Below are 14217 nucleotides of genomic sequence, written 5' to 3' on the forward strand. Positions count from 1 at the left end.
CTGGCGCTTGCCCTGGGTTAATTAGCTTAGCTCCAGGGTTGCCCCCCTTTCTTCAAAGTCCCTCATCACATGACTCAATATCTGGACTCTCTCAACTCCATCCATTTTGAGCAACCAGAAATGAGAGGAAAGCTTGGGTTCCATGAGCTTGTTTCCAAAAAGGGAGAAGTGACCATTCTCCAGGACCACTCTCCTCGTACCCAGGAGAGGTCGTCAAGAGGTGAATTAATACAGACTAATGCTATGTAAAAACATCTTCAGAAGCTCACAGCATATAAAGACCCTGGCGTGAAGGCTTCTACACCTATCCCATTGGCATGGTGGCCTCAGTCTCTAGACTACTGGCTCATTTGAAAGGTAGCTAGGAGCCACGGTAACCCAAACATGCCATTGGACACCTCCAGTCTCTGGGCAGAGCACAGATGTTATTTGAGCTTGAAGAAGCTCATTTTCCTCTGGGTCATCCCACAGCAATTATATGGCACTGGTTGTTTCTGGTTGGGCATATTTTTCTTAGCTAAATGTCCCATCTCCTTGACAAATGATGGGTGATATCTCAGATATGGATAACTAGATTGAAACTTCCACCAATACAAATCAGGCGTAAACCCTGGTCGATTTTATTTTAAATTTTTTTCTGCCATCCCTTTAAAACGAAACATTGAATTATGTATGGGCTAATCTGCTGTTGTCCCTTGTGATTTATAAACCATGGCAAGATTCAGTAATTATTAATAAAGAGCTGATTTTTTTTCCCCCTCAAAACCTGCTTCTGACTCCGGCCGTGCACACTGGCATCTCACCCTTACGCTGTTCTGCTCTCAGAGTACATGGTCCCTACCCAGCACGGCCTGGGTGAAGGAAGAGGTTTCCATAGGGATAAGATGTGTTCTGGCTCTTGGGAAAGTTTCCCGAAGTCTGGGGAAACTGGAAGGGTGACCCAGTCACAGAGGCAGGCCAGAGTGACAGAGGGTGCCATGGCATGAGTGGCCAAGTAGGAGGAGTAAGGGACAGCAAGCCTCTTTAGAGTCCCAAGAAAGGGCAGGACTGTGGCTTTCAGAACACGGAAAGCTGGTCATTGATAAACTGTACATTTGTGGTGATGCCATGGCTGTCATTGGCTTCACTGGGACCTTATAGATGAGAGAGTAGTTGCCATATTAAGAAAGACAGAGACAGTCCAAAGGGGCAGTGGTCCCAGGAACCAGCAGGAGGAGACAAGAGACAGATAGGAGAGGAGGAGGGCCAACACTCCCTGGGACAAGAAATAGAGGAGGTGAAAGAGGAGAGGGGAGAGAATGTTTGTAAATAACAAGGATTCCAAATAGCAGCTGACAAGATTGCCCATCACAGGAAAATGGGGCTTCCACAGAGAATACTCAGCATTGCAGCGTTAGGTTTTCTATTGCTATAACAAAATCCCCAAAGCTGAGTGACTTATACAGAAGAAAAAAAAAAAAAGGATGAATTTAACTCACAATTTAGGGGACTAGAAATTCAGTCTACCTGTCCATCTCTGAGGAAATACTTTTGTCTGCTTCACAAAAGAGTAGAGACTCAGGATGGTGTATAAGGGCCAAGTGAGTGGCAAGGCCATTCTTTAGAACAACCTGTCCTTGCTGGAACTAACTCAGTGCCATAAGTTATCATTAACCCCTTCCAAGGGCAACATCCAAAGTGATCTAACTACCTTACACTATGTGCCCCTGGGGTTTTCATCGCAGGGACAAACACCTAAGAGAATGGTTAAAAGGAGGAACAATTTATTTTGCTCATGGACTCAAAGGCTCCAGTCCATGTTTTCTTAGCTCCAGGGCTCTGAGTAGTGGGGTAAAACATCATGATGGAGATCCTCACTGAGGGCAAACAGGAAAGAGAAGACAGACAGGAAGAAGCCAATGCCCCAGTGAGGCCCCACCTTCCTTGGTTCTACTGCTTCCCCAAATCTGCCAACATTTTAAATCCATCAGTGGCTGAACCTTGAGTAGGTCAGAGGCATCACTGGTCCAGCCGTCTCTGGAAGCATTCTTACAGACACACACAGAGGTATAGGAAGTTATCTCCTAAGCGTCTCCCAGGTCCACCATTGGACAGTCAAAGCTAGTCATCACACTAGGAGGTTCTACAACCTCAGCACCATCCAACTGAACCAGATTCCGGCACATTAACATTTAGGGCCAACTCCAAACTACACCAGGCCAGGCAGCAGCACTAGTTTCAGGTAAGGTAAGTGAGGCTGAAGTACCGTCTGGGGTGATGGGGAATATGAGCAGTGGCATCAGCTGGTAGGGTGGAGGGCCGGAGAACAAGGGGACTGGGATCCAGAAGACCTGCCAGAAGTGAGGAGAGCAGCCCCAGCAGGCAAGATGAAGCACAGGGAAGACAGGAGGAGGGTACCAGGAATGAACAGCTTGGAGTGAGGGCAGGCATACAGTGACAGAGCCATCTGGTGGTGGCAATGGAGGCAGACCCCACAACCACCACCAGAACACATCAGAATGCTTGATTAAAGAGCAGACCCTGGACTGGCCCCACCTGAGAGACCAGGCTCAGCAGATCTGGGGTGCTCTGAAGTCTACACCCATAGCAGGTAAATAAGACACCCCATGTAGGTTGTACCTGGGCAGCTAGTAGAACTGAGCTCAGATAGGATGAAAGCAGGATATGAGATGGGGGTCTTACAAGCATGTGACCAAACTTATTGGAATCAAGGGGAGCCTGGGTTGGGGAAAGAAACAGCCATTGAGCAAGGAAAATGAATGAGTCTCATGGTGCATGCCTATAATCCCAGGAACTTGAGGTAGGGAGTCGTCTGAGGTAAGTTCAAGGCTTACCAGGGCTGCAGAGTGAGTTCAAAGCCAGCCTGGTCAACCTGCAAAGTTTCTGTCTCAAAAAAAAAAAAAATGTATTTGCAGGCAATACTGCTCAGCAGTAAAGCACTTACATGGCATTTGTGCAGCCACAGAGTCAATCTCTAGTCTTGGAACAAAAGGAGAAGAGAGAGTTAGAAGGGACCAGGCGGGAGAGAGGAGCAGGACGGGAGAGAGGAGCAGGACAAGTTGCCTTCCTGATCCATTGATTTGGTTTCTTTTTTTCAATCCTGGACTTGCCCCACAAAGGACAGGAAATTGACTTTTCGAATTTGCCTGTGTTGGATAACCCCATGGGGTTGTGATCTGCTATTAGCCAAGCTGTTCAGAACATTCAAGCACTCCTTTTGCTGGGAGCTTCTGTCGGTGTGCTGCAGAGCCCACTGACTCCGGAAGCCAGGGCTCAGAGTCACTTTCAGCTAATTGAGGAGAGATGCCAAGCAGACATAATTACAGATTGTGACAAAAACAGATGCTCTCGGAGAGAATGAGTTACAGCTGGACACCAGCATTCAGGGGAGGAAAGGGGTGTTTGGGGTAAGATGGTTAGCTAGCTAGCCAGGTGGATCTGATTCAGCGTGTTTCATGGGTGAGATGAAGTTTGATACTTGGCTTTTAAAACCACCCAGAAAGCCACATGCTGGTTGATTGGTTGGTTTATGAATTTGATAGCTGCCCTTGGCTGGACAATGTCATATCCCGGCCTCTCCAACTGAGGGCTGGCTGCTGCCCATGGCCTTGATGCTATATCAGAATTCTGCTGCCCTGGCTGTCATGTGGACTTAGCCATCTCTTCCAGAGATGACTGATGAAACTTCCTACTGTGGGAAGGCCTGAGAGGCAGGGGCAGGTAGAGGTAACAAGTGACATCAGCATCCTGTTGACCAGTGCTGGAGAAGGCCCAGTCCAGTCCCTGCTGAAGGCATCTCTGTTTAGGGACTTGCTAGGACATTTGCCTACAGATGGTGAAGGCGTCTGCCCTTCCTCCATCTATCCTGCCACATTTCAGCCACCGGCAAATGTCTGCCTCGCACCTGCTCCACATAATACATCCTAGGTACTTGCATTGAACAAGCTAGACTCCATTCTGTTTGTCCCTATTCTGTCTGTAAGGAAATGGGATTCATGTTCCTGTCCCCCCATCATGCTTAATCTTTCTAAAGTAGAAATAATCGTAACTGAACTTAGGGGTCACCATTGTTACTCGAAAAAACTGAGTTTGGCCACCAATTAAAACAATCAAATGAATATTAAAAATCGGGAAAGGGAGATTTATTCACGCATCCTCTGACCCCACAGCCCACCCTAAGTCCATGTTCACCGTCCTGAAGTGAGATTGAAATGTAGATCAAGGGCACATCTAAGCAGTCCTGGGACAAGTTGTGTTTCTACACACCATTTTCCCATCATTGTCTGGGTTTTGGTCCTATACCGAAACCCAGGTGGTGGTCTGACAAGTTATAAACCTTAAGGTGGTCTGACAAGTTATGAACCTCTCCGTGATGACAAACTCCCCCTTTGGGTGATTTTTTTTCCCTTCCCACCATGAGATTCCAGGGGAGGTCTCATTTCTCTGGAGTCTGTCATTTCAGTGGTCTCACAGTCAGACTGAGAGACTTCCTTTCCACCAGGCTGGTTGCACTGTTGCCTCCTGGGTTGTACAGAGAAAGTTCTGCAGAAGACAAAAGGCAAGCCCTTAAGTGACTGGTTAGCAGGGCCACAGAGGAATGCCACCATGCCTTGCGGGGGGAGGGGGCCTGGGAGAGAGAAGGCGGCCAAACAAGAGTTGACGTTTCCCCATAGCTGACTCTGGGGTGAGGCCAACAAGAAGCTCAAAATAATAGAGTCTTGGAAGACAGAGTTAGGATGTGGCTCGGGTGCTGAATTTTAGAAGCGACAGGCATGTCTACCTAGAACACATAATAGACCAGCAGCCACTTGGAAAGGCCATCTAGAACATCCTGAGGGAGACCCAGCTCTGTGGGGGTTCACAGTGGCTACTGAGGCAAATGGAGATCCACAGTGCAAGCTGGGAGATACCAGCAAAGATAAACCTTAGGGAGGGAAGCAAAGTCTCAACGTCAGGAGGGGAAATGAAGAGGCCTTTGCGCTCCTTGGGAAAGCCCTGTGGGCTGGGAGAATGGGGGCTTTTGTATTCATGTTCTGCATGAAATGCGGTGGCCAGCTCATCAGCCACTTCGATTCTGGACTCAGTCCGAATCTTCTGCTAACACAAGCTTAGCAGAAGGGTTTTTCCTTCTAACCTCTCAGAAGCCTTTCCAGTGCCTCCTCCATCCCCTCCCTGTATCACCTCCAACCTCCAGGGATGCTTTCTCTCTGTGTGCATAGCAAACTGTGGCATAGGCAGAGTCACCTCGGGCTGGCTTCAGGACCGAGAAGCAGAACCTGCAGCCTTGCCAGCTGCAGCTGAGGTGGCTCGTCCCTGCAGGGCCCTGGGGAAGGACCTAGAAGATGATAGTTTTCTGGACTTTGTGGAGCTCCCTGTACTTCTAGATGGCTTTTCCAACAACGTGGAACCCACAGTTAGAATTGAAGTCTCCTGAGGAGATGTGAGGGAAGACATGGTAGCTTACTGCTGGCCGCAAGAATGAAGGAAGCTGGAGGGGAAAAGGCTGCAGGAAAAGCTCAGCCCACAGTCACCATGAGTGTCATCCAGTCCTATGTTCCCAACTGTCCCTGTCTCCTTACATTCTGTGTAATCTGGGAACACCAGGTGTGGAAATAGACTCCTCCCCTACTCTCTTCTGCCATAATCTATGTTGTAGTTACAACCCAAACACCCAACTGTGTTGCTTTGTTTTTCACTGTGCATATAACAAAGTGACTGGTCCCATCGTGACAGCTCTAATGCCTCATATCTAAGATCTCAGTTCCCATCTCCTCACTGGCCTTCATCTCTCACTACTTCCAATGACTAAATATCACTTGCTCTCATGCCTTTCCTCCATAGAGGGTCAGGACAGCTAGATTCAGGCCCCAGCTGAGGGACCACATCCCGTGAGTAGGTCTCTGATATGGTAGTCTCTACAAGACTTGAAGGAAGTTCCCCAGACCTGGGGGTTGTGGTGACCTGACAAAGGGATGCATGGGGCTGGATCGGATGGAGAAACCATCTCTCTGGATGAAAAGAAGTGCTTGTGTCTTTAAGGTGTGTGCCATCCCGAATGTGGTGACAAAGGCTGTGATGGTCCCAATGCAGACCAGTGCTTGAACTGTGTCCACTTCAGCCTGGGGAACTCCAAGACAAACAGGTAACAAGAGGCTGGAGCTACTGTCTGCAGACCCTAGACCCCCATGTCTTAGCGCTAAGGTGGCCACGTTGTTTAACCCTCGAAAAGAGAGTGCATCAAAGTTAACAGCTTTGTATTTTTTCAAAAACAAAAATGTTTCCTATCTTGGATTTAATCACACAAGTAATCCAAGTCCATTACGAAACAGTGAGAAGTTGAATGATTTGCTGGCCATGCTTAGAAATCATTCTGCAGCCATATTGGATCACACTGAGTACACATGCCTGCTCACAGAGCATTGTGGACATGGCGTGATTCAAGAACCCTGTACTGTAGGCCTCAGAGGACCAGCATGGTGACTCAGCTCTTAAACAGGCTGCAGCTGGCTGTGGGATTTCCTGTCAGCTCCCTAAAAACTCTGTGAACCTTCCTGTTCCCTGAAGGGAAGCTCTGACAGACCTGACCTAGGACACCATCTTAGAATTGCTGTGAGGAGACACCATGACCAGGGCAACTCTTATAAAGACAACATTTAATTGGGGCTGGCTTACAGATTCAGAGGTTCAGTCCATTATCATCATAGCAGGAGACATGGGAGCATCATCCAGGCAGGCATGGTGCTGGAAAAGGACCTGAGAGTTGTGCATCTTGATCTGAAGGCAACCAGAAGAGACTGTCTCTTCTGCAGGCAGCCAAGAGAAAGGTCTCAAAGCCCACCCCCACAGTGACACACTTTCTCCAACAAGGCCACACTTCTAAGTGTCTCACTTCCCAAGGGCCAAGCATTTTCAAACCACCACAGACACCCAGCCTATGGCCAATTGTCTCAGCTCAGACTGTCCCTTCAGTGAGGAGTATGCAAACCTCAGACCCTTATACCACTCCCTAATAGGCTTGAAGCTTCCCTTCCTTTTATTTATTTAATGTAATACACAAACCTTCCTGAGCATCCACCATGGGCTGCGTGTGCCTGGAATAGAAGGCCAAGGTAACAGCGAGACAGTGCTGTGCACACTAAAGGTCTGGATGTCAGCTGTACCTCAGCACTGCTGAAGCATGTCCATGAGGGCCAGGCATGTCAGGCAGGGGTGTGCTATACACAGTGGAATCAAGATGCAGATCTTGCTGTATCTGGAGTCCCCATCCCAGACCTGGAACACACCCTGGCTCTGAACAAGGGCAGTCATTTATAGCTTCATTCACTGACCATCAAACTTACTCTATGCAAGCACCAAAATAGTAATTGTTCCAGTCAGAAATTCCAAGTCAAGCCTGGGAGATAATGATGTACTCCTTTAATCCCAGCACTCGGGAGGCAGAGACAGGTGGGTCTCTGAGTTCTAGACCAGAGAGTGAGTTCTAGAACAGCCAGGGCTACACAGAGAAACCCTGACTCAAAAACAAAGGGGGGGGGGGGCAGGATTCCAAGTCAGTACCAAAATCATAGTGCCTGCAGAAAACCAAACAGTTCCTTAGAATGGGAAAGAATTCCTGCTTTATTTGGTTGGGTATTTTTTCTATAAGGTATCCCTATGTAGCCCAAACTGACTTTGACCTCAAACTCTTCCTGCCTCAGCCAAGTGTTGGGATTATACTTGTAGTCTACCAGACCCAGCTCCTGGGATTGGATTCCTGTTCTTCAGATCTGCCTGTTTGTACCTAGGACCCTCCCCAGCTATAGTCAGCAAACAGGGGAACTTATTTATGGTTTAACCTTCCCCCTGGGATTCTGTGTCCTCAACATTTTACACACCTAGCTATGAAGCCTCAGCCCATGTAAGAACCACACAGGGTGGGCACAGGGTTGGAATGAAACAGAGATCCTCACCTGCCCTTGCTCCCACAGGAAGTGTGTGAGCGAGTGCCCCTTGGGCTACTTTGGGGACACAGCAGCAAGACGCTGCCGTCGATGTCATAAGGGATGTGAGTCATGCACGGGCAGGAGCCCAACACAGTGCTTGTCTTGTCGCCGTGGGTTCTATCACCACCAGGAGAGGAACACGTGTGTGACCCTCTGCCCTGCCGGACTTTATGCTGACGAAAGTAAGTGGGCTGTCCACAGACACAAGCATAGATGAGTTGCTTCCCCTGCTGGACCGTACTCCCCTACTTAGGGAGGGTTTCCCGGACCCTTAGCTTCTTGTACTCTGGTCTTTTGTGGGATCTTGAACCAGGCCAGGGGGCGAGGATGTGAAGTCATAGCACTCAGCAGCTGCAGCCTGCTGCACAGTGGTGAAAGCACTGTTGAAATTAGTCCCGCACACTGAATTCATTCTCTACTGAGAACAAGATGCAGATAAAGGATCTTGTCCACAGCCCATCCTCGCTATGGCGCTGTGGGCTTCAGTGCAGGCTTACATAGCTGGGAAAGTGAAACTCACTCTGCAAGAGGGGAAAGAGAAGGTTTGTGCTAAGTGGACAGGTGATGGACCGCTCTCAGATGAGCTGAGGACCTCAGAAACTCACAGGTATCACCCCAACTTTAGTCCTCCCATTTTAACCCCTGCACTGATCTGGCCTGTCACCTGTCATACCATGGCTGTTAGCCCTGGGGAGAAGGAACCAGGAAGTTTTTAAAGACATATCAAGCCATCAAGAAAAGACTCCCTTTAGAGGTCAAATGGCAGGTCACATAGAAATATTTCCTTGGCATTGGGGACACCTGTCAAGGCTACCAGCCAGGCTCCTTTTCAGATGACATGCAGGTTCCTCACCTTGCCTGGTCAGGTCACCTATCCTTCACCACTGTCTTTGCTGAGCACCAGCTGAGTTGCATGGGATGTCACCCCATGGACCCCCTCATCAGGCTGAGCAGAGGTGCCCCCCCCTCGGGCCTGCCAGCTGGGGCTTGATGAGGCACCTGCACAGGTGAGCTTAGTCGTAAAGCTTGGAAGCACAGGTGGGACTGGGCGTGCCCCAGAAGCTGCTGGGGCAGGGGCAGAGTAGAGTCCTGCCTCCCTGGGAGAGGAGCCAGTGGCCTCCAGGGTACCTCAACGGTTTATAAAGATCTGCACCTGATCCAAGTATACTCAGGGATTGGCTCTGGTCCATAAGCAGAGACAGAATGTCTCCTGTAGAAAAGAACCACCTCTGAAGCCAGCTGGTCCTTTGACTTGATGGAGTTACTCCAGATAATGGACCTGGGAAGCTTGAGGTCTAACACCCAGGTTCATGGTTATTTCTTGCTCCACTCTGGAGAGGGCACTGGGGACAGCTGTCCTCACCAAGGCCACCAAGCATGCTGGGGCTTATTTTCTACTCTGAGCCCCCTCCGTGTCATCGTCTGCTTACTGCCTTCCTGCCTTTCTCCAGGTCAGAGACTCTGCCTCAGGTGCCACCCGAGCTGTCAAAAGTGTGTGGACGAACCTGAGAAGTGCACTGTGTGTAAGGAAGGATTCAGGTGAGCCCACCCTGAACTGTTGGGAGGGGGGGAACAAAACAAAACAAAAGGCAGGATCTACTCTGTGTTTGCTTTCCTGAGAGTTTGCTTCCTTTCCTGAAAGCTAAAATGTCAAAGGCATGGAGCCCAAAGAGTCCTGCTGTCAAATCAGGGGACTGCTGAAGAAGAGAGATTGAAGGATGGCCAGAAGCTCCACATTCTAGGCTGGGTTTGGAAAATTGGTAAAAGTAACAGTTGAACACATGAGATAACAATAGTTTGCTGTTAGGAGGTTGGGGGGATGGAGAATCCTAGGAAGCTCGTGGCACTTTCCTCTGCAATAATAAACCCCTCTACTGTCATCCGGACAGAGAACTTGGCTCCCTGAGGATGCTCCACAGTTTCTTCATCCTCCCTGTTCCACAGAACTTGGCCCTATAAAGCTCAGCATTTAAAACACAAAATGGAACAACAGCTTTGCTGGGTTAAGGAATGTTCTTCAAACAATTTTGAATTCTTCCATTTGACCACTTACTACAGCCAAATTGCATTTAGTGACATCAAATACATATTACCAGTTACTATCCAAAAGTTTAGAAAGCATATATTAAGAAAGCTATAGACACGCCCATGTAGAGGGCCTAGCACCATGGTCTCCTTGGAAAGAAAGAAAGAAAAAAAGAAGGGGGGGGGGGAGTCATCAGGGCTTAGGAACTTCAGGGGTTTCTGTCCAAATGGCCGTGAGGCTTGGTGAAACCCGAGCACCTGTATTTCCAGCAGATGCCCAGGGGAGGGGATGCTGTAGTAGGTGCACATGAGGCACTTCAAGGCTGCATCCCACTCACCCAGCTCATCGTCTCCTCCCACTGCCGCTGAGGCTAGAATTCACTTCAAAGGGGAAGCTCTTTAATGAGGAAGGATGGGTGAGTACCCAGAGAGCCTCCACAATGGCCACGGCCTCAGAGAGCATCTGTTCTTTCTGCGAGTGTTCCCACCAATGTTGCCTTTAGCCTTTATAGCAACTTATGAAGTCATTGGTGTTACTCACGGCTTTCATGCAGGGGAGACCAATGAATGTCCCAGAAGGCTCCATGTGACTGCCTTGGTGACATTGCCTACCTCCATCCTGCCCTTTTAGATCAGAGTTTGGAGGACAGGAAGGGAAAGCAAGACCTTCCAAAGTGGCACATCTTACTGGCTGCTCCTGTAAACCTGTTAGCTAGATAGAACAAGATTAGAAGCAAAGGATCTAGGATTCACTGTTCCAGGAAGACATTCCCCCAAAGGGAACAAAGCTGAGAGAAAGAAGACATTTTACTAGAGGCCATGACTGGTGGCTGAGAGGGACCAGCTTTAATATCCTGGGCCCCTCTAACACTGGTGTGTCCTGCTATGGGCCCTCAAACCCTGGGCTGCTAGCTGAAGGTATGAAGGATGGAAGACTGTAGATCTGACTCCCTGAAACCTATTTCCCAGAGGAAAGGTGCCAAGGAGTCCAAGATACCTATCTCTATGTCCTGTGGGGAAGAGTGAAGTTGGGTGTGGATGCAGGGGCTGGGGGAAGAACCTCTCTCGGCAGCAGTCACTCTGCAGGTGTGGTGGCTGCAGTAATAAGCTTTCATGGAGGAACACAAACAAAGCAGGGAAACATTGCCAGCCATAATCCACAGAAAGCTTCCTTTTATTGCCCAATATCCTCTTCAGCTGTGACTTCAAATCATTGCTGTCACGTCACAGCTGTGAGAGAACAGCCTAGCCGCCGCCTCCTGGCCATCCATCTCTTTAGGGGGATAAACACTGGAGGGGCTCACAGAGAAGTTATTACAAACATGATTTAACTGTCCTGCATGGTGGCCCTGGCATCACAGTGAGGAAGGATCGCAGGCGAGCATCTGCCATCTGTGGAGAGGAGCTCGCAACCCTGTGAGCATCACCCTGCTGGATGGAGGTGCAAACCATGTGGTGGGGGTGGGGGTCTCCTACTCTTTATATGTAGTACAGCACACTTACACTTACATTCTGGTCATCAAAATATGGATGGGTGGACGACATCCACTGGATATCCCATAAACCCAACTTAATTCTCACACCTATCCACCCACCCCTGGCACCATGTCCCACAAGTGGAGAACTCAGTTCTCAATGCTGGTCCTGCTTCTGAGGCTAGTCTCAGATCCCAATGTGGACCATCCTGGCTTCCAGCTGTTGGAGTTCCCACAGCCTCTTCTTGGGTCTGATTGCTTTCCTACTACACCTGCTCCCGGAACAGGGAGACATTTTCCCTGTATTACACAGGTGTTAAAAAGGAGGCGGATGAAGTGGGATTATATAGCAACACTGGCAGGGTCAAGAACACAGGACCTCCCATTCCTATGGAGTTGGGTGCAATATCCTCCCAGCAGGTAGATGGATGTGTTCTTTGTATTCAAAATGGTCCTTGAGCTCATGGCAGTACCCCTGCCTCAGCTCTTGAATTATGTATATGTTCTTGTTCACCAACTTGGAAACTCCAAATCATCTCTCTTGGAGTTGCCATGGAGACTCCATTATGGAGGCTTGAATTAATGTTAATGTCATTGGTCATTGGTGATGACAATTGCACCTTCAGTCTTTTTCACCTCCTCTGAGGTTGGGGTGGTGAGACTGGAAATCCCTGCTCTCTGATCAATCATCTGTCTACCTGGCAGCCAGTCTCCCCACCACCACCATGAAGCCATGGAAGAGCCCCAGCAACCAGTTATCTCATTAGCATGCAAAATGACACTTATCACTATTGATTGTAGAGAGTTTTGGAGCTGTGTGCTAAGATGAAGACTAAATATATATTTCTAATTATAAATCACATCCCAGCAGGACGTGCTGGAGCTGACGGGTGCACTCTAGAGCCCTTGCTCAATCTATTTATCAGCAAACCCATTTAGAATTGTGCCTCACACACAGTATAATTCCAGGAACCAAAGACATCACAGTAGGTGACATTTATTTACACTACCGTGTGCCAGACACCGAACAGTTATATGTATTTGCTCAGTGAGTCTTCCTAGCAGTTTTATGCTGTAGGAACCAATTCCTAGGAGGAAACGGGCTTTGCTGGCTTGCCTGGGATAGCTGGGAAGTAGTGGAGCCAGGTCCTGCATCAGTGGTTTGTATCCATGATGCCTTTGCCAGGCTGCCTAGCTAAAGGACAGGTATACAGGCACTGATGGATAAGAAAGGAAGCCAGAAGCCAGATGTAGCAGGGTGCCAGATGCCAGGAGATGCTCTTGTTTCAAGTTCATGTAAAACAGGAGAGTTTTAAGTAAGGAAGAAACCAGAGCAGATCCAGGACTAAAGGTCAACTTTGTGGCTATTAACATACACACACACACACACACACACACACACAAATGCAGATCCTCCGGGGACTCAAACCAGTAAGCTGGAACTAACTTGCCACAGTGGCAACCACTCAATGCTCCAGGTCTCCAGGGGAGTGGGGGGGTTTCTGATGCAGGTTTCAGAAAAAGCTATAGAGATAAGCCATCATAGAGTAAGAGAAAGCTGGAAGCTTTGACCTCTTGCAGCAGGCTGGAGGCCTCAGCACCTCCAGCTGGCTTCAGGACAGCTTTGCCAACTCTCATCAGCTGGGAACCTTTGGTGACACAAAGCTCTGTGCTCTGATGACTTTCATTTCCTCCTGTGAAAAGTGTTTGAGGACAGATCCTAATTTAATTAGAATTTCGGAACAGACATGGAAACCGGCCTACTTTTCTTTTTACCAGCCTCGCTCGGGGCAGCTGCATTCCAGACTGTGAACCGGGTACCTACTTCGATTCTGAGCTCATCAAATGTGGGGAATGCCATCACACCTGCCGGACCTGTGTGGGTAAGCTGCCAAGGCTTTGGTCTCATTGGACGTTTGCATGCTGGCTCACTGAGGTGAATAGGCCAACTATCTTGAAATTCAGGAAGTTCTATAACTTTGTGGGTTCCTGGATTTATTACAGAGTAAAATTTAAAGGCAGGGGGCTTAAAGTGTAACTCAGGGATAAAGCGTTTGCCTCCCATGTAGGACCTAAGGGGGGGAAAAAACCATAAAATAACAAAGGTCCTCCCAGGGCTGGTGAGGAAGAATGAGGAGCTACTGTTTAAGGAACACAAGAGTGCAAGTTAGGGGAAATGAAGAATGTTCCAGAGACAGAGGGTAGTAATGGCTGCCCACTGGTGTGAATTCAGTAATGCCACCCGACTATATACTTTAAGATGTTTGAGCTGGTACAGCTGGTTATGTACCAGATACCAACAGTTTTGTTTTTTTTTTTTTTTTTAATTAAAAACAAAAACACAACCAAACCTGCAGAGACCCACTCTGAGCAAGCAGCCCTGGGTTTCCCAGCTTCAAACCCATAGCCATAGCAAAAGCCGTGAATGCTTTTAGACAAGAGAGAGAGGGGGTCTAGCAGCTCCTAAGCTGGCTTGCCTTAAAACTCTACTCTTGCTGCAGAGTTAACCAAAATGCAGCGCCATAAAGACTGAGAGGCCTCTGAGAGGTGTGGGGACAGAGCTGGGCACCCTGTGATAAAACACAACTTCAGTTCTCTGTAACCGTCTCCACTTAATCTGAACATTTTATTCAAAGAGGAAAGAGACTGCCATAAACAATTTTACATGCATTATAGTTCCCCACCGAGATTATAGCACAGATGTCTCCAGGCACAGGTTTTATGCAGAGTGTAGC

At 48.6% G+C, this 14217-nt stretch overlaps 1 protein-coding gene across 2 annotated transcripts in view; it reads left to right on the forward strand.

Moving 5' to 3' along the window:
- Pcsk6 (proprotein convertase subtilisin/kexin type 6) overlaps window positions 1-14217 on the forward strand; it is a 185885-nt gene that overhangs the window by 160479 nt on the left and 11189 nt on the right. For both annotated transcript variants that reach the window (XM_034507496.2, XM_034507503.2), the window contains 4 exons: window positions 6040-6142; window positions 7968-8164; window positions 9434-9521; window positions 13262-13365. In XM_034507496.2, coding sequence (XP_034363387.1) covers window positions 6040-6142; window positions 7968-8164; window positions 9434-9521; window positions 13262-13365 — 492 coding nt within the window. The remainder of the gene's footprint in view (window positions 1-6039; window positions 6143-7967; window positions 8165-9433; window positions 9522-13261; window positions 13366-14217) is intronic.

This window comes from Arvicanthis niloticus, chromosome 1 (assembly GCF_011762505.2).
Source record: "Arvicanthis niloticus isolate mArvNil1 chromosome 1, mArvNil1.pat.X, whole genome shotgun sequence".
NCBI classification, from domain to species: Eukaryota; Metazoa; Chordata; class Mammalia; order Rodentia; family Muridae; genus Arvicanthis; species Arvicanthis niloticus.